Raw genomic sequence first — 25,873 nt, 5'->3', positions numbered from 1 at the left:
GGTTTTTTTTTTTTTTTTTTTTTTTTTACTAACTATAGTACCATGAGCTTTCAGTTTTATTAAAGATGCCTATGAGTTCCTTATAGGAACCTTATTTATTGTGGTTAACTTATTATGTACAAAACTTATTTATTACTGTGCCTCTTTCGAATGAGAGGTTAACGAGCAGAGCTAAAAACCACAGCAAAGGGGTGGGAAGTACCACGGAGAAGGTGACAAATGGAGATAGTTCTGATTGGAGCAAGGGCTGGAACATATGAGGTGGGGACGAGGGGGGCTTTTATCATGGTTTCTCTGAATAAGTGTAGAGAAAATTGATTCATACATTTGATCTGGGATCAAAGAATCTTTATTGTGAACGGTCAATGTTAAAAATATGAAACATACGGAAGCTGCTGCCTATGAAGTCATTTGTGTACTCTCGCTCCAGAGATGTAAAAGCCAGTTCATTGCTATAAATGAGTACAGATTGTCTTCCTGGGCCATATGTTTTGGAGTTTTCTCTCTCCAGAAAAGGTGGGGGAGGAGAGGAGAGAAATTACTGGTTGACATATTCTTTACTGTTGAAAATAACTGTACTGAATTCTTTTTATTTTTGATTCATTATTGCTGATTAATTTGAAACTTTTGAACTTCCTCATAAATATCCGTAAGAACATTTATTGGAAAAGATTTTTATTTCAAAGCAGGATATTTTCCATAAATTATAGTACTAAAATATGAGTTATTGTTGAGTGTTATGACACATTGTTTAAAAAAAAAGACTATCAGAGGGCTTTGGGGAGTGGCATACTGACCTTGTTTTTTCCATATGTGAGTTAGGAATGATAATTCCTATTTTGAGCCATTAAGACAGTATCTATAAAATTCTGATATATTCAGAAAAAATTGTATATAAGATTTTAATGTTATTTACATCATTTATTAGGCATATTGAGCAAATATTGCAATCTGATTGGCTTTTTCAAACTTCCTAATTATATCCTTACATGTAAACTTGTTTTAAAAAGACCTTTTCACCTAAGAAGTATCACCTATGTCCTTATTTACTTTATTATTTAAGAAAAATCTTCACTCAAGGATTTTTTTTCCCTTTTTTAGAGGGAAAGGAAGGGAGAGGGAGTGAGAGAGAAAGAAACATCACTATGAGAGAGAAACATCAATTTGTTGCCTCCTGTATGTGCCCCAACCAGGGATCAAACCCGTAGCCTGGGTATGTGCTTTGACAGGGAATCGAACCTGTGACCCTTGGGTGCATGGGCTGATGCTCCAATCAGTTGAACCACACTGGTCAGGGCACCGGTATCCTTATTTTGATGCAAGATCCCCCCTCCCAACTGTAGTGGGTGAGTTTCTTCTAAGTATTTTTTTATTCATATATATCTCATACTGAGAGGCTTGCCATTCAAGCTGGCTTTATAGAAGATGAGATCCCCAGTTTTTGACAGTGAGCCCATCAAGATTGTTCTTTTGCCAAGTAAGTTCCACTTTGAAATATATAGCCACTCTACTTCCCTACCTCCTGGGGAGAAATGTAGCAATATTGTCTGCCACAAATGAGTAGAATTCACTTAGGCCTAATCTCTTCCCAAAATAAAATTTGATATACTGCTTAACTAACACTTTTTGGGGAGGTTCCTGTTAGGGAGCTCTTATTGTCAGGGATTAGAGTGAGGGCAAGAACATTGGGTTCAAAGCTTGGAGTTGAGAATATCTTTCTACATATAAAGTGAACCTTGATTTATAAAAAATCCTACTTTATGGCCCTTAACATGATACAGAAGAGTGGGGAATGTGAGCATATGTAAGATATTTCAAGCTGATTAATGCCAAATCTAATGGGTATTCCTATTTCAAGTATATTGACATCCTTTTAAAAGTTATTTGGACTTAAACTTTAAAGTTTCTTTTATTGGAGGCAATATGCATTGGCTCCCAATGTCAGCATGCATAGCAAGTGTCCATTCCCAAAGATTTTGACTTAGTATGCCTGAGATGGGACACAGGAAGGGATCACTGAAGGGCCCACACACAGACTTGTCCAACCTGGGCACAGAGAAAAAACCGGTTTAAAGGGCACCTATATATATATGGGAAGTAAATTCATTTACTAGCCCTAGAGCAGCAGTTCTCAATCTGTGGGTCTCAACCCCTTTGGCTGTCGAACAACCCTTTCACAGGGGTCGCCTAAGACCATCCTGCATATCAGATATTTTCATTACGATTCATAATAGTAGCAACGTTACAGTTATGAAGTAGCAACGAAAATAAGTTTATGGTTGGGTCACCACATGAGGAACTGTATTTAAAGGGCCAGAAGGTTGAGAACCACCCCCCTAGAGCATTTGCCAAGCATGTGGGCAACGGTGGGAACTCTCTCTGATGTCAGACACAGAAGAGCACCATTTGTTTTGCTGCCACTCCACCTTGATTTCATGAGCACAAACACAATCCAGAAGTCCTAGGCAGCTAGCCAAGGCCATCCCTGTCTGCCCCGGACCCCATGCCCACACCAGCTCCGTGGCCGGCCCCTGGACTCCCCATGGTGCATGCCTCCGTTAACTACAGCTCAAGCTGCGTGCAGTGCCGTTTGTCCCCTGGACTTACCAAAGCCTCAGCCTGCTCCTACTACAGCTCCACCTGACCTGCCAAAGTGGCCGTGGCTCTGCTTGCCTGCTGGGACTGCCTGTGACCTGTGCCGGCCCCAGCTAAAGACCCAGCCCGCCTGCCAAGGCAGCCCAGGTGAGGCTGGCCTCTGGGTCTCCCTATAGCCCCCACTTTCTCCAGCTCCAGCTTCACCTGGCCTGCCGGGCACCTGGTACACATAGTTTACAAAGGGGACACTCCTACATAAGGCCACTTCTTCATTACCAGAAGAGGTAATGCTGTTTTGTCTAATTCAAAGAAACGTAGCCTAAATGAAGAGACAGAGAAACATGTTCCAAATGAAAGAACAGGACAAAAACCCAGAAGAAGGACTAAATCAAATGGAGATAAGAAATCTACCAAGTAAAGAGTTCAAAACATTGATTATAAAAATGCTCAACAAACTTAGGAAAAGAATAGATGAACTTAGTGAGTACTTCAACAAAGAGAAAGAAAATAAAAAGAACCAATAAGGACTGAAGAATATAATAATTGAAATGAAAAACACACTAGAGGGAGTCAATAGATTAGATTCCACCCGTAAGTGAGACCATATGATACTTTTCTTTCTCTTACTGGCTTATTTTGATAAGCATAATACTCTCCAGGTCCCTCCATGCGGTCTCAAAGGGTGATTCTTCTTTTTCACAGTTGCATAGTATTCCATTGTGCACCATGGTTTTTTAGTCCATTCATCTGCTCGATCTCACTTATATGTGGTACCTAATGAACAAAATAAACTGATGAACGAAATAGATCCAGAGACAAGGACGTGTGCAACAGACCAATGTATTTCAGAGAGAGGGGAGGTGGGAAGAGATTAACCAATGAACTTATATGCATATATGCATAACCCATGAACAGACAGTAGTGAGGGGAAGGCCTAGGGAGAGGGTAAGAGAGGGGTGAAGAGGGCATGGGGGGAGGACATCTTACAAAAAAGATAAATTGTAAAATATAGTAGATTAGATGATGCATAAGACTGAATCAGTAACCTGGAAAACAAGGTAGTGGAAATTACAAAATCAGAAAAGCAAAAATTAAAAGAGATAGTTTATGGTACCTTAGGGATAATATCAAAGAAGCATTTAGACATTTACATCATAGGGATACCAAAAGTGGAAGACAGGGACAGAAAAATGTATCTGAAGTAATAATGTCTGAAAACTCCCCTAACCTAGAGTAGGACTAAACATTCAAGTCCAGGAAGCACAGAGAGTCCCAAACAAAGTGAACCAAAAGAGGTCCACACCAAAACACATAATAATTAAAATTTAAAGATAAAGAGAGAATCTTAAAGATAATTTTCTTTAGTGATGAGTTTGAATTCTTTTGTCTTTATTTTTGTGTATCTATTATAGGTTTTTGGTTTGTTGTTTCCATGAGATTCATATATAATCAATGTTTATAACAGTCTATTTTAGGTTTTAAAATTAATATTTAAAAATCAGTTTTATTTTTATACACAAATAGTGAATTATAAGAAAGAGAAATTAAGAAAAAAAGTCTCATTTACAATTGCATTAAAAAGAATGAAATACCTAGAAATAAATTTAACCAGGGAGTAAAAGACCTGTATTTTGAAAACTATAAGACATTGAAGAAAGAAATAGAAAAAGACATAAATAAATGGAATATACCATGCTATTGGATTAGAAAAATTAATATTGCTAAAATGTCTATACTACCCCAATTAATTACCAGATTCAATGCAATCTCTATCCAAATGGCAATTTCCACAAAACTAGAAACAAATAATTCTAACATGTATATGAAACCACAAAAAACCCTGAATAGCCAAAGCAATCTTGAGGTAAAGGAACTAAGTTGCAGGTATCATGTATCCTGATTTCAAACTATATTATAAAGCTATAGTAAGGAAAACAGTAAGGTTCTGAAATAAAACCAGACACATAGATCAATGGAACATAATAAAGAGCCTGAAATAAACCAACATGAATATGGTCAATTAATCTATGACAAAGGAGACAGATATATACAGTGGGGAAAAGATAGTCTCTTAAAAATATGTGTTGATAAAATTGGACAGACACATCCAAAAACCATGAAACTAGGCCACTTTTTTTTTTACATCATGTACAAAAATAAACTTAAAATGGATTAAATACTTGAATGTAAGACCTAAACCATAAAATTCTTAACAGAAAATATAGGCAGTATACTCTTTGACTTAGCAATCACTTTTTTTTTTTTTTGGATATGGTTTCTTGGGCAAAGACAAAAAATTAAAAAAAGCAAATGGGACTACATCAAACTAATGAACTTTTGAACAGTGAAGGACAGCATCAACAAGATGAAAAGGCAACCTACTGCATGGCAAAAGTTGTTTGCAAATGATATAACTGATAAGCGGTTAATATCCCAAACATATATAGATTTCATACGACTCAACATAAAACAAACAAACAAAATAGAAACAGACTGATGGAGACAGAGAGCAGACTGACAGTGTCAGAAGGGAAGTGGTTGGGAGATTGGGAGAGATTAAGAAGTACAAATTGGTAGTTAATAGTCAGGGAGATGTAGATTACTACATAGGAATATAGTCAATAATATTATAAACACTATATTTTGGGCCAGGTGGGTACTTGAAACTTGAGGGACCACTCTGTAAAGTATGTAATTTTCTAACCATTATGTTGAACTTCTGAGACAGACTAATATTGAATGTAAACTGTAATTGAAAAATACTAGCAAGTAAGTAAATAAATAAATAAAATGGAGAGAGAAGTGAAAAAGATTCTCCAGAGTAAAGAGAGAATCTCAATGGTATAATTTCTCTTTTAAATGTCTCACTTTTTCATTTCCTTTAGTAATAATAAAGACCGCATTACTCTCCCACATTTTACAAAGCTACAGCACACAGAGTGCTCTTTCTGAAAACCTCAGTCACTACACCTGATCCAAGAATTGACCTCAAGACTTGTGAAGGAATACCAATCTTACCTCCCTCCCTTAGAGTGAATAAGTTATTTCACAACTAGAGGCCCAGTGCACGAAATTCGTGCATGGGGGCATGGGTCCCCTCAGCCCAGACTGCACCCTCTCTAATCTGGGAACCCTTGGGGGACTTCCCTCTCACAATCCTGGACCGCTGGCTCCTAATTGCTCACCTGCCTGCCTGCCTGGTCGCCTCTAACTGCTCCCCTCCGCTGGCCTGATCACCCCTAACTGCCCCCCACTGCCGGCTAGGTTGCCCCCAACTGCCCCCTCCCTGCTGGCCTGGTTGCTCCTAACTGTCCCCTCCCCCACAACTGGCCTGGTCAATTGGTCACCCCATGCAGCCTGCTGTTCAGTCGTTTGGTCGTCCCTCACTAAACCCCTGCTGGCCTGGTCACCCCACGCAGCCTGCTTTTCAGTCGTTTGGTCATCCCTCACTAACCCCCCTGCCAGCCTGGTCATAGGCAGCCATCTTGTGAGGGTGTGAGGGTTAATTTGCATATTACCTATTTATTATATAGGATGAAGGCCTGGGGCAGGGGGAGGAGGCAGGCTATAAGGGTTCAATGGGGAAAAATGGGTACATCTGTATAACTTTAAACAATAAAGATAAATTTTAAAAAAGCAAGTGCCTTCATTAAATCACAGCTTAAATTTATAAATCTGGCCTCACCCAGAATATACTTTAGCTACATATAACACTACTCTGTGACTGCACTCAAGGGTAACTGATTTTACTTATTGGACCTCTTTTCTCGTGTGTCCTTATTTAACTTATTGGACCTCTTTTCTCTTTGGAAGTGTTAAACAGTGAGCAAAAGTAATGTTTCTAGAGAAACTGCTTCATGTGTTATGATCATACTCATTCTAATTATTCTTTAGGTGCTTTAAAGAGTGCTGCTTCAGAAAAAAAATGAGACAATGTAAACAAAAGTGCTTTATCTATTAAGCACTAAGCAAATGTCATGTACTCCTACTAGGTACTATTTTCCCTAAAAGAAATAAAAAGCATTTGCTTGTTCAAAACAAAATGGCAAAGAGGGAGGAAGAATGCTTTCACTTAACCTTCATTTTAAAAGGATATTTCTATTGGGTATAAAATTCTGGGTTGACAGTTCTTTCCTTTCAGTCCTTTAAGCACATTGTGCCACTTCGCTCTGGGTTATGTAATTCCTACCAAAAAATCTGCAATCAGTTGAGTCAATATTCTACTATAGGTAATACATCATTTTTCTTGGGGGAGTTTCAAAATTTTTATCTTTGTCATTAGTTTTCACCAGTAAGATTTTGTTGTATTTGGGCATGGATGTAGTGAGGTTTATCCTATTTGAGGTTCTATGAAATTATTAAATCAGTAGGTTTTTAATTTTTACCAAATTTGGGAAGTTTGCAGCATATACTCTTTCTCCTCTCCTTCTGGGAGTACAATAACATAAATATTAGACTTTTTGCTATTGTACTACTGGTCCTTGAAGATGTGTTCTTTCATTTTTTGGGGGAGAGGACTAGTTTTCTTCTTTCTGTGGTTCAGATAGAATAATTTCTAGTTATCTATTTTCAATCTTTTGATTGTTTACTCTGTCATCTCCATTGTGCTATTGAGCACTTAGTGAAGTGTTTCTTTCTTTATTTGGCTGTATTTTTTAGTTTTAAAATTTCCATTTGGTTCATCATATCTTCTATTTCTTTGCTGATTATTTCTACTTCCCCATTTATTTCTTTTAATATGTATTTTTAATTATAGTTGACATCCAATATTATTAGTTTTAGGTGTACAACATAGTGATTCAATATTTATATACCTTACAAAGTGATCACCATAAGTTTAATAATTACCTATCACTGTTCATAGTTATTACAATATTATTGATTATATTCCCTATGCTATATATTACATCTTCATGAATTGTTTAGTTTATAACTGGACATTTGTACTTTCCCCTACCCCCCAATCTCCTTACTGGTAATAACCATCAATTCTATCTAGGAGTTTGCCTCTATTTCATTTTGTTTATTTGTTTTGTATTTTTGATTCCTCATAAAAAAGAAATCATAGCATATCTGCTTTTTCTGTCAGACTTATTCCACCTTAAAAAATGCTCTCTGTTCCAATGTTCTATATGGTCCAAACTTTTTTCCGTAGTGGTTGCATCAATCTGCATTTTCACCAACAGTGAGTGCACTAAGGTTTCCTTTTCCCTGCATCCTCCCCAACACTTGCTGTTTGTTAATTTATGGATGGTAGCCATCTGACAAGTGTGAGATGGTATCTCATTGCAGTTTTGTTTTAAAACTAATTAAATTAAAATTAATTAAAATTAAATTAATTTAATTTAAATTAAAATTAATTTATCAGTTCTAGTAGGTTTTTTGGTGGTATCTTTAGTGTTCTCTCTATATATGGTATCTGCAAATAATGACAGTTTTACTTGTTTCTTTCCAATTTGGATGCCTTTTATTTTTTCTTCTTGTCTGATTGCTGTGGCTAGAAGTTCCAGTATTATGTGGGATAAGAATGTTGAAAGTGGACATTTCTGTCTTGTTTCTGATCTTGAGGGAAACGATTTTTGTTTTTCTCCATTGACTATGATGTTGGCTGTGGACTTATCTTTTATGGGCTTTATATTGTGGTATGTCCCCTCTATTCACACTTTCCTGAGCGTTAGTATCATAAATGGGTGTTGGATCTTGTAAAATGCTTTTCTGCATCTATGAATGTAATCATATGATTTGAATCTTTCATTTTGTTAATGTGGTATAACATGTTAATTGATTTGTTGATAGTGTATCAACTTTGCATCCCAGGTTCATGGTGTATGATATTTTTAATATATTGCTGAAGTCGGGTTGCTAATATTTTGTTGAGGATTTTTGCATCAATATTCATGAGGGATATTGGCCTATAATTTTTTTCTTTGTAATGTCTTTACCTGGTTTTGGAATTAGGGTAATGCTGGTGTCGTGAGCTTGTGTGTCTTCCCTACTCTTGAATTTTTTAGTGTAGTTTGAGTTACTTCTCCTCTTTTGTAAGATGATTAATGGATTATTTTATTTATACTGTGGGAAACAAATGAAACCATTAAATGTTTTTATTTAAAGCAAATACATTCATAGATGTAGTGAAGCTTTCTGTAGGCTACAGGCCCTGACCCTAGTCTATAAATGCTCCTGACTTTCCAACCCAACTGCCAAACTCTGCCTCCACGTATTGTTTTTAAAACATCCATTCCAAATCCACCAGATACTTCTGTTATGATCTTGTTAAGATTGCAGGATAGTGAGTGGAACTTGGCAGATAGATTTTTCGTTTATGGAGGAGGAGCCAAAGAGGAAGTATATAAAGCATTTTTATTTGTTATTCCTTCAGGGAGAGATATTAAAGAAAAATAGTGGTACTTGTATTAGAAAAATATCTTTAAATTTGACATTATTTTAATGGTGAGCATTTAGGGTAAATGTGTGTGTGTTTTGCCTTTATTTTAGCATCTTGTACAACATCATGGATAGGACTAGCAGCACAGATAATATTTATTGACATGTGGAATAAATGAGTAAATGTATCTACAAGATCTATGTTGATTTCTGTAAGTGCGGACAGTCACAGCATCACGCATCCTAATGGCATGATTCTTCCCTCTAGTTTCCTTTGTTGCTCTTGTTGAGAAAAGGATAAAGACCAGCAAGGAATGGTCTTGGGGAAGGAGTGGTAGGCCTTGAACACTAGTACCCACAGGCAGGTACGAGAAAAACTTGTGAGTTATACATTAAAATTATTTTTCTCTTTTAGATCTTGAATTTGCCTGAACTGATTGATGACTGCAAGTATAAAACTAATCACCTTCGGGTACAGAATAGAAAAGAGCTTATTAAAATATTATCTGCACGGTAAGCTTTGATCTACTATTTGTACATTCAAGAATTATGTGATTAGCATTTATCTGGTGTTTTGTGGTGTTCTTTTTAGGCTTATTTAGATTAACTTGACTGTTTTTTTTTTCCATCTCACAAAATTGGTTAATGGGAAGGTATTTTAAAACTAAGTGTTTTCTTTATTTGAATGCATTTAAAAGCATTTTAATTGTCTTCTTAAGTACTGAGTCTTAACAGTGCTATAAACCAGATGTATTGATTGTCTGTGGCATGTTCTTTGGGGTTAGAACATCATGAATACCAACAACAACAATAATTAACATTAGTTTTTACCTTTACTTTCTTAAACACTCTACATACCTGATCTCTCTTAACCTTTACAATCATCCTGTGAGGTCAGCTTTATTATTCCCCTTCTTATAGACAGGGAAACTGAGACAAATAGAAGTTAAGTTAGGAGTTTTTCTGGCTTTTCTGACCCTCTTCTGTGAAGTTTTGTAATGATGTTTTGAAAATGCCATATTGAGCTATGGTCACAAGCATTAATGTTAATTAGAGTATATGATTTCCCAATTATTCCATTCACATCAGGTTATGCTTCTGTTAAAACCTGTACCAATTTGTCAAGTTTGCCTCAGAAGACTGTAGTAATTCTTAATTTTTAAAATCAGTTTTACTTGTTTATTTCTACATTTCTAAATACATAAAATAGACTTTATGGTTTTTGCAGAATTAGATGCCCACTTGAGCTATTCTTCATGTATGGAACATTGGCTCTCATTATGCCAACTAATTATGTACTGTTGTTGAAATACCACATCTTGTGTTTTGAAAAGGCACTCGTATTTCTATGTAGTATATATCAAAGTTTTAGAAATTGAATTACACTAATACAGTATTTAGATATGTCTCCTTTATATCTGGGGCTTTCTACATGAGTTATCATTCATTACTTATATTTGCTCTCTCCTGGGGTTTAAGCACTTCCCCACACTCCCTGTATCTCCCCCATGTGCCAAAGGTTTTGCAGTCAGTGGGAGCTCTGTGTGTGGGACTGATATGCAGAGAATGGGGGAATGAGAATGGGGCTCCCCTTTCTCAGTCATTAGTTAAATATAACTCTGATTCTACTGCAGAGCCTAAGAGCCCTCAGTCATTAACCTTTCTCCACATGAGAACCAGCCAGTTAATTCTGTTTTTGGCCTCTTTGCCTCTCAAGCAGTTTTTAATTCATTTAATTCATTGATACGACTTTTTTCTTTCACACCATGGTTACCAAGTTTCAATAATAGGCTCTTGTGAGAACCTTATAAAAGCTCTTTGATAGTCTAAATAAATCATATCCATTCTGTGAGAAGAGTGGACCCAAGGAAAATACAAAACCCAGGCAGATACAAGTGTCATCTTGCTATTTAGTTGCCAGCACTTTCATAACTTCAAGAACCTCGAAGTTAAGTTATTGGTTTCCTAAGTCCTAAAACTTGTATTCCTTGCTAAATTCTGTTATAGAATTCTGCTGTGAGAATACTTTTAGCAGCACCTGTAACAGATTAATTTTTATTTTTCTCTTTAGGATGAATTAAATATTATATTTTTCCTACTCATATACACAGAAGGGGAATTTTAGCATTTTGGAACCCATAAAGTTCGTATGTCTTTATTTGTACTTAATAAGAAGCATCAATCAGACTGTCAAACCTCAGAAGGAAGGCAGGGGAGGGTGGGTGTAAGGGGGAGAGATCAACCAAAGGACTTGTATGCATGCATATCAGCCTAACCAATGGACACAGACACCAGGGGGGTGAGGGCATGTGTGGGAGGATGGCGGGGTAATGGGGGGATAAGGACACATATAAAATACCTTAATCAATAAAGAAAAAAATAAAACAAAGAAGAATCTAGGCAGGGAGTAGTCTTAAGAGAGGTCCTACTCAGATCACACACACACACAGAGCCCTTGTTGTTTGGAGGCCAAGTTCATGTGCTCTTGTTCTGGTATGTTGACATTTTTTGGTGCTCTCTTGTGATAATGTAGTTCTTCAGTCTTTCCCAGCTCATGTCTCTTTTCCTATGTGGTGAATCAAACGGTGATGACCAGGGAGAGTAGGATGATTAATTCCCATTTATAACCTTGTCATTTGTTTTTCTGAACAAATGTCACTGGGTTCATTAGTACCGCCTGCTGCTCAGCTTTCAGAAGTCTCTGAACGTTTTAAAATTTACCATTTTATTATTCCGTGTCTTACTGATTTTCAAATGTTTAGTGACTCTCTGGCTCTCTACTAATTACAGTATGAAATCTGGTCTTTTTAGTCAGACATCATGATCTTTCATAATCTTACGTGACCTTTCCTTTCTCTCTTTTTCTCAATATATGGCGCCTGCTCCAGCCACACTCCCATTTGGCTTCTTTTGTTCTCTCTCTGAAATGCTTCCCAGATTTACCATTACTCTAGAACAGTCACGTTTCAGCGTTAATTCTGCAACTTCATGAAATCATCCTCAAATGTCTCTGTTTGGGTTCCCAGTCAGAGAAGAAGGTGTCCTTTTGTTCCTTGTATCCGGTTACCAAACAGAAACAGAATCCACAGGAGCTGTTTTTGGGAAAGACACTGTTGAAGGTCTGCTCCACACATTGTTCCTTTCATTTAACAGCAATCGCAGAACTTGTGAATCAGAGACACATTAGCTCCCAACCACGGAAAGGAGGCAGCGTAAGAGGAAGGAGAGGAATCAGCATTTATTTGAGGCCAAGGGTCTACCAGAAAAATATTATTAGTTTTTCTTTACAGATGAAAATTCTGAAGTAGAGGGAGGTTAGTCTCAAAGTTAGACCCCATAGTGAATAGTTAGAAAAGATACTCAAAAGACAGAACCTTGATCACATTCATATTGTCTCCTTGAAGTGGTATAGAAAATGTTACTGTGTCCTTGTTTATTTACTCAATAAACATTTTTCTCTCTTTATTGATTAAGGTATTACATATGTGTCTTTATCTCCCCCCCGACTCCTCCACTCATGCCCTCACCCCCCCTAGTGTCTGTGTCCATTAGTTAGGCTTATATGCATGCGTACACGTCCTTTGGTTGATCTCTTCCCCTCATCCCCACCCTCCCCTAACTTCCCTCTGAGGTTAGATGGTCTGATCGATGCTTCTCTGTCTCTGGATCTGTTTTTGTTCATTATATTTCACAAATGAGTGAGATCATGTGATACTTATCTGTCTCTGACTGGCTTATTTCACTTAGCATAATGCTCTGCAGTTCCAATAAACATTTGGTAAGCACCAAGGATAGAGAAGTAAAAGATCAAAATAAGTTGGTGAAAAATAAATGCAGGGAAGGCGGGGGGGGGGATGAGGAGTGCCAAAAGCTGGGTCTGAGGCTGGCTGTTCCATTTAGGCTGTCACTCTCTGATAAAGGGACATTTGTGCAGAGTCCTGAAGGAAACAAGATAGGGAGAGCAGCAGGTATCCTGGAGAAGCTTTCCAGGCAATAGGTGCATGGTTGGGAGTTTAAAGAGTAGCCAAGAGGACAGTATACCCGGGGCTCAGTGATCAAAGGTAAGAATGGGAGTAGGTGGGTCCAGAGAGAGGTGGCAGACAAGTCATGTTGCAAAAGTTATGACTTTATGATAAAGTAGTTTCTTAAACTTGTGAAATTAAGGAATTGTTTTAGATCTAAAAATCAGCAACTTCTATTTTCCAATTAACCAGAATAGGCATATTTCCCCCCACGTTTATTGAAAATATAATTAATACATGCATTAATTTAAGGTATACAACCTAATGATTATATATGTATATATATTGCAAAATGATTACCACAATAAATTTAGTTAATATCCATCCCCTCAAGTAGTTATATATATATATATTTCTTTTTATGAGAATTTTTAGGTCTACTCTCTTAGTAACTTTCAAATATACAATAGAGTATGGTTAACTGTAGTCACCATGCTGTATGTTAAATCCCCAGAACTTTTCATCTTATAACTAGAAGTTTACATTTTGACACCTTCACCTATTTCTCCCACCCCAAAGAGATGACTTGAAGGGAATACTATACCTGGTAGAGTTCAAAGTCTTCCAGCAACTGAGAGACAGCAAAACCTCCTTTTTCAAATGAAGATACTTGAGGGACTCAAGAGTTTCAATGGTATATGCTTCCCATTCATTCATTCTCTCACTCATTTATTAACAAACATTTGTTGAACCTGTTATATAGCAGTGACTGTTTTGAGCACTAGAAATATTGTTTTTTAAAAAACAAAGATAAAAGCCCTACTGGACTTTCCTGAGAGTAACTCTGCAGACTTTCTAGAAGACTTAATTTTTTTTTTTTTTAAGAACTCTTCCATAGAGGATCCAATAATGCTACAGGACAGGTGAAAGGTACACACAGCTCCTCTGGGCACCAAACTGGATTTATAGCTAAATTATAGAGCAGTCAACCTGAATAACTAACTGAAGGACAGCTGAAAAGGAACATTATATTCAAGGGTTTATAGCAGAAGCTACACAGAGACTGGTAAGAAGGGCAGAGACGTAGAGAGGGCTGGCCCTTGCAGCCAGGTGTGGTAGCTGATAAGTAAGAAGGATATGTTGGCTGCAAAAGTCCCCTTGAGGACCATGGGGTCTCAACTCCATACTGGGACCCCCAAAACGAGAGCACTAGGGCCGAAAAGAGGCGCCTTCAGAGTGCCTGGCAGCAAGAATCAGTGGGACTCTGTCCACTGGGAAGAGGAGGGAGTCTGCTAGAATCCCAAGTGCTCTCCTAAAGGGCCAGCACACAGGAGCTTGTGGTAGAGGGAAGGTGACTCGTGGGTGTACGGAAGCCTGGAGGATCGGCTACTGAGGTCCCAATCCTGAGTTAACATCCCGCACCACCTGCAGGTGCCATCTCCCAGGGTCGGGCACTCCTATTCTTACAGCACTAGCTGGGGGACTACACTAACCCAGTCCTCCAAATGCTGGCGACACCACCTTGCCAAGCTCAAGTCCAGCAGAAAGGACTGTTGGCTTCTGCAGAAGCCATGGGCAGACTGTAAGACAGTCATTGAATTGTGTGGCTTTGGAAAGGAGGCTAATCTCTCCCCCTCTCCTGTGGGTTTGGCAGGTGCCATCCTCAACAGAAGACTCCCTTGTTGGGGTCTGTGGCATGGCTGCGGAGCTAAGGGAGATGTGCAGCTTGCTCCCCTCCAGCAAGCTTGCACCACCCCCAGTGGAGAGCTGCCTTAATCTGCTTCCCCATATCCTGCTGGCCCTGTCCTGTTGAGCTCAATTCCACAGGGGGAAGGGGTGCAGCTTAGAGCTGGAACCACTGGCGTGACTCCTCTGGAGCCTCCCGTCACGGCCTCTGATAGCGCAGCAATTTCACTTCTTATGACCCAGCAATTTCACTATGGGACTATATCCAAAGAAATTTGAAACACTAATTCAAACAAATATATGCACCCCTGTGTTCATTGCAGCTGTATTTACAATAGCCAAGATCTGGAAACATCCCAAGTGCCCATCATTACTGTTGGCTTCTGCAGAAGCCATGGGCAGACTGTAAGACAGTCATTGAATTGTGTGGCTTTGGAAAGGAGGCTAATCTTTCCCCCTCTCCTGTGGGTTTGGCAGGTGCCATCCTCAACAGAAGACTCCCTTGTTGGGGTCTGTGGCATGGCTGCGGAGCTAAGGGAGATGTGCAGCTTGCTCCCCTCCAGCAAGCTTGCACCACCCCCAGTGGAGAGCTGCCTTAATCTGCTTCCCCATATCCTGCTGGCCCTGTCCTGTTGAGCTCAATTCCACAGGGGGAAGGGGTGCAGCTTAGAGCTGGAACCACTGGCGTGACTCCTCTGGAGCCTCCCGTCACGGCCTCTGATAGCGCAGCAATTTCACTTCTTATGACCCAGCAATTTCACTATGGGACTATATCCAAAGAAATTTGAAACACTAATTCAAACAAATATATGCACCCCTGTGTTCATTGCAGCTGTATTTACAATAGCCAAGATCTGGAAACATCCCAAGTGCCCATCATTAGATGAGTGGATTAAAAAGTTGTAGTACATTTATTGAATGGAACACTACTTGGCTATAAAAAAGAAGAGAACCTTACCTTTTATGACAGCGTGGATGGGCCTTGAAATTATGCCAAGTGAAATCAGCCAGTCAGAGAAAGACAAATACCACATGATCTCACTTATATGTGGCATCTAATCAACAAAATAATTTAACCAACAAAATGGAAACAGAAGCATAGACACATCAAACAGACTGATAGCTGTAGGAGGGGAGGAGGCTTGTGGGGCTGGGTTAAAAAAGGTGAAGGGATTAAGGAATATATATGACACATAGACATACATAGCAGCATAGTCTGAGGGAGTGGTCGGCAAACTCATTAGTCAACAGAGCCAAATATCAACAGTACAATGATTGAAATTTCTTTTGAGAGCCAAATTTTTTAAACTTAAACTATATAGGTAGGTACATTGTTATTAACTTAATTAGGGTACTCCTAAGGCTTAGGAAGAGCGACACTCAAGGGGCCAAAGAGCCGCATGTGGCTCGCGAGCTGCAGTTTGCCGACCACGAGTCTGAGGGAATGGGGGCAGGAGGAGGTGGAAGCGGGCACAAGGGGGATAAATGGGGATGGAAAGAGGCTTGACTTTGGGTGGTGAATGCCCAGTGCAGTGTGCAGATGATATTTTATTGGGTTGTACACTTGAAACCTATATGGTTTCATTAACCAATGTCACCCCAATAAACTTAATAAAATGAGAAAAAGAACTCTTCCATAAAAACATTTATTGTGATATGTCTAAGTAGTTAGCTTTCTACTACTTTTTATTTTTCAGGTAACATTTTTTTAAGAAAATTTACTTTACAAAAGTATTGCATTCACAGACTCTGCCTGTTAATAATTTATTATATTTTTGCCTTTTTTAGCATGTTCATATACATGCTATAATTTTGTTTAGTGTGGTGTTCCCATCATTTCTATTATAAAAGCATTGTTTTGGTAACAATAGCTACATTACCATGTGAGTATACCATGTTTTTGCCTGTTGTCTGCTATTAAACATTACATTATAAATACTTTCCTTTAATGCTCATAGACAATTTCCTTGGCCTACATTTTTATTTTAAAAAGTTGTTAAAATATGTATAACTGTAGAGGGAGTTGTGAGAGTGAATTTGCACTGCAGACAGCTTTGAAGACACATTCTAGGAATGATGGACACAGTGTTTATTTTTCTTTTTTTAAAAAAAGAACAACTCTTACCCCTTTTTATCCAATTTGATATCCAAAAGTAAAAAACAGAAGCATTTATGGATTTTTACAAGGTCCCCTCTCCTAAATGTGCCAACATATATCATCTCCTATTTCAAAATCTTTCTTACAAAGTATTTTTTTCTGATTAAGTTTTGATTAATTTCTTGAGTAATTTTCCAAGATAACTTCTCTGTCCACGGTAAGCCATCATTTAGTTGTTTAGAATCAGATGATGCACTTTGTGTTCTTCTATGAAATCCATAGAGTCTTTTAAGATGCTTATCAGAAATGTCAGTCACTTACATGCCTTTTCCGTTATTCTTGCTAAATGCAGTTTGATGCTACTCTCTGGGAGTGGTTAGCCTCATTCAGAGGACGGCAGCTGCATGTTTTTGTCATCAGTGAGTTTTCCTTTCACAGCCAGCGCAGGCCCAGTTCCCCTCAAGTGCTCTCAGGTATTACTATTCTCATCAGTGTGGTGAGCAACTTTTATTTTATTTTTTAAAATGTAAAGATGGAAGGCTCCCCTCCTGAGCTTGCCATTCTAGCCAGGGTGCTGCAGAACGTCTGTTGACCCAGCTGCTGATCTTGAAAAGTAGGCAAAGCTAAAGCGTGTGAAAGTTCCCAGCTAACACTCAGAAGGGATATAAAAAAGGTTAATCCAGAGCCTGTTAAATCTAACCCCTTCCTTGCAGTGCTAAGTAGCAGCACACTTCTGAACCTCAGCCACTCACACATTGGACCAGCATGATTTGCAATAGCCAGGACCTCAGGAGAGAGGTGAAAATCATGAAACTGAAGAGAAGATGATGTATTAGTACTTGGGGAGAAATAATAGGAAGACATGAAATGAGGACAAAGGAAAAGAGAAATGATGGAGAAAATAGAAATACAATTCATTTTATTTCTCCCCCTTTCTCTCTTTACAACATTATTGGCCACTGACTATGGGCCCTGCCTGCTCCTGCAAATACAGAGGTGAAATATGAGGTCTGGGATTTAGAGGAGCTCATGTTATAATCCTATATAATAAAAGCCTAATATGCTAAGTGCCTGGTCATCTGGTGATCTGTTCAACCAATCAAAGCGTCATATGCTAATGATATGCTAAGGCTGCTCAACCGCTTGTTATGATGTGCACTGACCACCAGGGGGCAGATAGTCGACCAGTTGACCAGTTGCTATGACGTGCACTGACCACCAGGGGGCAGATGGCTCCAACCAATAGGTTAACTTGCTGTTGGAGTCCAGCTGATTGGGACTAAGTGAGAGGGGTCGGACATGCCCTGGAGCCCTCCCCCATCCCTCCCTGGCTGACGAACCTCCTGCGTCCCTCCCTGGCCCTTATTGTGCACCAGTGGGGCCCCTCGGCCTGACTTGTGCCCTCTCACAATCCGGGACCCCTCAGGGGATGTTGGAGAGCTAGTTTCAGCCTGATCCCACAGACCAGGCCAGGGGACTCCACTGGTGCAAGAATTCATGCACTGAGCCTCTAGTTAGGAAATAAACTAGGAAGACAATGATTTAAGTAGTGTGTGCAGCATGCTAGGATCAACCTAGGCACAGGGTGCTGGAGTCCAAAGAAGGGGTTAAACACCTCAAACTGGGGAAGTCAGGGAAGGCTTCCTGCAGCTGGTGCCACCTGGGTCTTGAAGGGCAAGTACAATTTGGTAAATGAGGAAAAAAGATAGTTCTTAAGAGGAAATAGCAAACTAAGTGTAATTTCATAGGGAAGAAAAGAATCACGAGAGGAGAAAATGTATCTTGGAAGATGACACCTTTTAAATTGACTTTTGAAAAGTGCTACACATGTTAAACAGGTGTATGTCAATATAGTATAGTAAAGGCATTTCTGACATGTTGGTTACACTCAGTTGCCGTAAATAAAACTTCACAGCATTAGGATAAATTTACCTTGTAAACTGCCGTGACAGTTCCCTTTAGTGAAATTATTTTTAGTTTTGAATGATCATATTTTTTCTAAATTATGTTTCTAATATGTAATTGAATACTTGCTTATTTTCAGACTTTACTATATTATAATATTGTAAAATTAAATGCCCTAGTTCAGGGCCTTCTAAACAGAGGTGCTAAACAAATACTTTTTGAATTGATTCAAGGGGTTATTAAAAAGATTCATTTAATCTGATCATATTTTTAAAATTTGGTGTCAAATTATTTTTACTAGACTTGTGCACAATATTGGAAATTAGGACCTGGAGCAATATTTGGTCATTGATGGAGGGATTGTAACATCAAAGACACTTAAATGTAACGTTAATTTTTAAAAGCTGGCATCTTGGTACCATCAGGTAAATTTGGCCACTCTACTGCCTGCGCAGGTCTTTCAGGGCCTCTGCAGGGTTTGGAGGGTAAAGTTTGAATTACCTTAACACCTGGAATTGCATTTCCCAGCCTTGTCACCTTACAATCATGTGAAATTCCTTATAATGTGGCCTGGTGTTTTCAGCCTCTCTGCTCACATGGCCATTTCTTTTCCCTGAAATGATGCAGCTTTTTTTTTTTTTTTTGGTCTCACTGGTTGCTCTACCAGTCCTTTGACACGAGCACGCATTTCAGGAGCTTTCCTTCTGCACTTGTCTATTTCAGCAGCCTCTCCTCTGCTGCCGCATCAAAGCACTTATAGCACTCAGTTGTCCTCACTCATTTACCTCTCCCTCCTGGCAAGAGAGTAAATTTCTTAAGGTAGAGACAATTTCTTTTTTCTTATTAAGACTTTATTTTGGAGCAGTTTTAGGTTCACAGCAAAATTCAGAGGAAAGTACAGAGAGCTCCCATATCTATCCTCCTGTCCCTTCTCAACATTCCCTACCTGAGGGGTACATTTGTTACAGCCGATGAACATACAAGGGCATAACCTAAGAGAATATATCTTTTTAAATTTTATTTCTAGTGCCTGTTTGGGTTTCAGGCACTCAGTGAGGGAGGCCAGAGCTTTCCAAGTTTGGCAGAACTGGCCAAAGGGAAGAGGGAAGATCCCTCAGTGTCAGGTCAAAATAAAAACAGGGGAGCAGTGGTAGCCGGACATGAGGACTTGGTCTGAACTAACCTAGGAGACTGCTGTTGTGATCACCTAAAGTCAAAAGCCTGAATTGGAGACAAGAGTCTTCCTTTGACTAACTCTGGGGTCTTGAGCAAGTCCTCTGAGTGCTCTCAGCCTCAGGTTCTCCTACGTACGACACACATTCCAAGACCTACCTCATCGTGAGAACTAACAAGCAGATCAGGCATAGAAACTGCTATCATAGCACTCAGCACACCACAGTGCTCAGTCTATTTTAGGAGACTTGCAACCCTCAAGAATCATCAATTACAGCTCCTGAATCTTTTATTATCAAAGTTTATGTCATTTTTAAAAATTCATGAATCCCATATTTTGGAGAGGATTTTCTCTTCCAAATTGTAATTTTATGAATTAACTTCCACAATTTTGATTTCATAAAGTTCTATTTAACTGCCAGTCAAATCCTGATAGGATGATATAACTTGGTAGTATTGTATTGATTTGATTCTAGCAAAAGCAAAGCATGCCATTCTAGTTGGCCTGTACGATCTTGCTCCAGCTAACTTAAAAAAATAAATTTAAAATAGCTCACAGGACTCAGGAATACATTTAACTTTGTATAGCACTCTTAATAAAGGCTATTAATAGTGTTTAGTATTTTTATTTTTAAACCACAAGTGGATCTTAATAACTCGTATTCTATTCCTTTTCAGGAGACATTTGTTTCTCAGTGTTGGCAATGACTTTGGAACTTGTGAATATTCTACTTGCTCTGTTCCGTGTAGTTGTGACTGTACTCTGTAAAGAATGAAACGCTTTTGTGTGTCCCTTAGTTGCTCTGCAGTGTTAACAGACGCTCTGAAAAGGTTCAGTCTGGGCCTTTGAACTAAGTAAAATACATCCTGTGTCATTTTTATGGTTAAGTCTTTCAAAGCTTTAATGAGTCTTTGGCCTTCCTGAAAGCTGTTGACTTACTTTTCTATTAAATAACATCTGTAATATCCTTAATTTTTATTTTTAGTAGAAAATAACACTACCTCATATTTTATTTCTAATAGCTTTCTATCTCTTGCCCCTTCTCCTTTCCCCTTTCTTAATCCCCATTTCAGTCCTCCTTTCTCTGCCCCATCTTCCTGTCCTTATCTTGTCTTTCACATTTGAACTGTTTTAAAAACAAATAATAAGTGGACATCATGTATCAACTTCCTAGTTGGCTTTTACTTCTTTGTATGAAGGCTTCATTGAATAAGTGGCTTGCTTAGAGAACAGGGGGGATTTTATCAGTGGCCACCCTTATGATATATCATTTAGAAGGGCTGGAAGGAACATCCAGTCCATGGGATATAACCCTACTTTACACTTAGTTTGCTAATTTTAGAGAATCTGCAATTATAGATTTTTTTTTGACTTAAAAGTTTGCCCACTCTTCAGATTTAAATAAATAACACAGGGAGAGATAAAGCAGGTATGCTTATTCCTTAGTGTAGCGGTTCTCAACCTGTGGATCGCGACCCCTTTGGCGGTCGAATGACCCTTTCACAAGCGTCGCCTAAGACCATCCTGCATTATAGATATTTAATTATGATTTATAACAGTAGAAGCATTACAGTTATGAAGTAGCAACGAAAATAATTTTATGGTCGGGTCACAACATGAGGAACTGTATTTAAAGGGCCAGAAGGTTGAGAACCACTGCCTTAGTGAAATAAATTTTCCCAGACCTTTTCCTCAGCCTGGATTTGAATGTGGAGAAGGTAGAGGGATCATGCAAGCAGTGTTTGCCTAAGGTGAATGAAGAGAAGAATGAAAAGCCCCAGAGATTAGATTCCCCTAACTGACACTCCTGCCCGGCCGGGAGGCTATGGAAGTCTCTTTAAACTCTGATTAATTCCTCCCCTCTCTAAACCTGGCAACAATTGACTCTCCCATGTCTACATGTTTTTAATATACATAGAGAAACTTATTGTTTTCTTCTTCTGAAGCTTTTTTTTTTTGGACTAATAGTCTCTTTCCCATCTGATCACATTTAAAATTGCTTTGCCAACCCTCTTCCCCCCACACCCCAACATCTATTAGTATCTTATGAAGCTGCATTTCATGTGATTTATATACATCCTCAACCTACATATTTAGTTTATTGTAACCTCCCCCCAGCCCTCCATAATGCTTTGAATCCTATCATGGTAGGCTTATCTGGCGTACGCCGAAGAGGGCTGATTTGGATAAATAGATGTGACATTTGGTGAGGGTCACATTTGTTCTCTGATGCATTCCATGGAAGCTCTGCCATTATCAGCTAATAGATGATCCCTTATAAAATGTCTGTGTTTTATGTGGTCCATTTTCTGAATGTTGGTGATCTGGAGATAGATTTAAGTGGATATGTGTTGTTGCTATAAAATCAGCCTGGAGGGGAAAAGAATGAAACACAGCCCTGGAATGCATCCTTCTGGCTTTCAGAATGCACAGGGAACCACCACAACTCCAAACAAGCTCCTCATGACCAGGCCTCTTTCCGTCCTGTTAGGAGAATTCTTTGTGACTGAGAATCAAATGATGAGTTTAAGTGAGTCAGGATGCACTGGAATGTCATCCCACTCATCACCCTCCCTTCTTTTTTTCCAGGAGGGCTATAAAACATCCCACACTGCCTTTTAGTAGGAAGAATTAGGTGGTAGTGGTGGGATATTTATATGTCCTTGTGGGGTGAGGGTGGGGACTGATGGTGGTGGGTAGGAGTCCAGTAAACTGTTTCCCTGAATAAAAAAAAAAAGGAATTTCCTCATTTCTCTTTTGAAATGTAATGTATATTTTTAGATATATAGAACTTGGTGAGCTGGATAAAATTTGGATATCATTGAACTTAACCCCTTTATAAGTGTAAGAATTTAGAATTTAACAGCATCTTGGTCAGAGACTCCTGGAAATCTGGTGGAGATTTCACAAAGCCAACTCCAAAGGCCTTGGTGTGGGGAGGCAGTAGGCACAGCTCTCCAGACGTTTCTGGCTGACCTTGTTTTGCTCTTGACTTTTGAATTGAGTAGAGAATCTAGAGTTTGACTGCTTCTCCTGTGACCCTGGTTTGAACCTCAGACTCCCAGACTCATTTCTGCCCTGCCCAAATTCCTGCCTGCCTTTGGCTCAGACTGAGTTCTGTTTGGCAACTACTTGGCCCCCACTTGGGTTCTATTCTTACCTCCGTTTAGCTTTGGTTTTCCAGCCTTCCTTGGGTCTTTGATCTTACATCAACTGATGTTTCCAGTAAGACCTGACAGCTGACATCCCCGTTGTCTTGACTTCCACCGGCTGTCCAGCATCTGGACATATTCTCTAGTGACCAGCTGCTCCTGGCCATCTTCACCTGCATAATCCACAGTAGCTTTGGCAAGCTACTCACTGCTTCCGGTGCCAGACTGGACCTACCGTAGTTCTACTTTAACAAGTGTTTTTTCCAGTGTCATCACACAGTCCATTGGTGAAACTGAAATGGGAGTCTTCTGATGATCAATTCCTTTTCCACAGTACTTACAGCATAATTGCTTATTCTCCTTTTGTATAGCTATACATTTTATGTTTCAAACAGTCCTTCCTAGGAAAAGAGAATAAGTGAACATTCTGTCACCCCCAAACCCCTCACTTACACACACACACACACACACACACACACACACACACACACACACCTTTTAGTTCTTCAATTTATACATTTTCCTTTCTTAATGATTTTCCTTTACTGTAATTGTGAACTGTTTTTCTTTTCTCATTTGCTAACTTTGGAAAAAGAAAAATCCAGACTTTGGAATGTCTGAGTTTATTTAAGTCTCAGAACTCTTTTCAATTTAATGAAGGGAAATAAAAAAGGAAAATCAGAATGCTGGCCTGGATCTTCCTGGTTTGGGATTGGCCCTTTTTGGTGGCCATTGCTATATACTGTAAAATAAGAGTCATTGATGGTTCTCAGCTATTTTAAGCACATAGAAGTATAGAAATAAATTCTGAAATAAATTTAGAACTACCAGACAGTTAGAGAGAAATTGTGAGAAACATAATTGTTTTATAAAAATTTAACATGCTATTTTCTAAAGTAGATTAAGAGAGGAGGATATATGTAGTATATTTAATGAGGTAGAAGTAGTAGATATGTGTCACACTTGCATACTCAGCTAACAGAGAGCATATATTCTTTTCTAGTTTCTAAGGGACATTTACAAACATCGATTACAGACTAGGTCACAAAGAATATCTTAACTAAGCTTCAAAAAAGAAAACTAAGCTACAATGGAATATTTCAGAAATTAATAACTAATTTAAATATACAAGCATAGGTATAAATTTAAAACACAATGTGGTATGCAAAAAAATAAGATAAAAAAATTTTAAATCTTAAGTAACTATTGCCTTACAGCATACTATCCTAGAACTTACTGCTTTAAAATGGGTTGGGAAGTCTTTTTCTTAAAGGACTAGAGAGTAAATATTTTAGGCTTTCTTGTTAACTCTACCATTGTAGCAAGATAACAACCATAGACAATACTTAGTGAGTGAGTGTGACTGGGTTCCAGTGGAATTTTATGTATGGACACAGAAATTTGAATTTCACATAGTTTTCATGTCTTATGAGATATTCTTCTCTTGACTTCTGTCAACCATTTAAAAATGTAAAATCCATTTTTGGCTCAAGGGTTCTACAAAAACGGAATAAATGTGGCCCATGTGGCCCTGTCTTGAAACAATGATTTATTATTTTTTTATGGTTCTAAGGTTTTTTTGGTGGTACTGCTGGATTTTAGGGGGCCCACTTGTATGTTTGTTTTCGGCTTCAGGGGTGGGGAACCTTTTTTCTGCCAAGGGCCATTTGGTTATTTATAACATCGTTGGCGGGCCATACAAAGTTATCACCTTAAAAATTAGCCTGCTGTATTTGGTCAAACATTTAATTAACTCACCCCTAATGCCTTGGCAGGGCCAGACCAAATGATTTCTTGGGCCTTATATGGCCTGGGAGCTGGACGTTCCCACCCCTGCAACCAAAGCCGAGTTCAGAACACATCTCTAACTTTCTTCAGTTCTCTGGTTGGTGCTGCTTGTGGCTACATGGAGTGACTTGGTTCGCTTCACCCTTTTTATTCTTTAGGCTGGAGAGACTTTCTTACATGGTCTTCTTTGAACACCTGTTCACTAGGCAAAGGCAGAAGCCACAAGGCTTCTTGATGTCTGGGCTCTAGAACTTGAATTGTCTCTTCCATTACATTTTATTAGTCAAATTTAAGCTGAAGACAAATAGTTTATTCTTTTAGAGAATTTTTTACAACCTTAATATGCTAGTGTGTATTATGAATCCCTATGGAGAAATAGTAAGTAGTGACTATTTCTTATATGACTAGAGAAACTTTCTTTTCTTTTTCCTCTTCTATCCCAAACATCTATTAACATATCAAGGGATGCTAGTGTGTCTGGGAACACAATTTGGGAAACAAGAATATATAATCTACACTAATAAAAGAGAAAAATGGTAATTGGCGTACGACGCTACCCTTTTCATTGGCTAATCAGGGCTATATGCAAATTAACTGCCAACTCAGATGGCAGTTAACTGACAACAAAGATGGAGGTTAATTTGCATATGTAGGCACAATGCAGGGAGCCGAAAGGGAAAGCAGGAAGAAGCCCCCTGCCACTGACAGTGATTGGAAACCCAGGGGGGAGCTAAGAGCTGGGAGGCAGGGCAAAGGCGGTTGCAGGCTCTGCCCCCACAGCCATGATCGGAGAATCAGGCGCCTTTGCCGCCCTGGCCAATGATAGCAGGAAGTAGGGGGGGAGCCAGCAATGGGAGCTGGGCATGGTTGAAGTTGGCAGTCCGGGGAGCTAGGGGTCCCTTGCCTGGGCCTAAAGCGGAGCCCAAGATTGTGGGGCCGCTGCAGCTGTGGGTCCCTGCTGCCCGGGCCGGACGCCTCGGCTAGAGGCGTTAGGCCTGGAAAGGGGCGGAGCCTGCAACTGCGGGGAGCTGGGGGTCCCCTGCCTAGGCCTAACGCCTCGGCCAGAGGCGTTAGGCCTGGGCAGGGGCAGAGTGGGAGATCGTGGGGAGCTGGTGGTCCCCGCTGCCCC

The 25,873-nt window shown here is 39.2% G+C and overlaps 1 protein-coding gene across 1 annotated transcript in view; it reads left to right on the top strand.

Moving 5' to 3' along the window:
- The window catches only part of SUGCT (succinyl-CoA:glutarate-CoA transferase), a 536,095-nt gene that overhangs the window by 175,625 nt on the left and 334,597 nt on the right, over positions 1-25,873 (top strand). Inside the window, exon 11 of the mRNA XM_006757246.2 lies at positions 9,395-9,492. Coding sequence (XP_006757309.1) covers positions 9,395-9,492 — 98 coding nt within the window. The remainder of the gene's footprint in view (positions 1-9,394; positions 9,493-25,873) is intronic.

This window comes from Myotis davidii, unplaced genomic scaffold (genome assembly GCF_000327345.1).
Source record: "Myotis davidii unplaced genomic scaffold, ASM32734v1 scaffold573, whole genome shotgun sequence".
NCBI classification, from domain to species: Eukaryota; Metazoa; Chordata; class Mammalia; order Chiroptera; family Vespertilionidae; genus Myotis; species Myotis davidii.
This window is presented reverse-complemented; position numbering and strand designations above follow the sequence as displayed.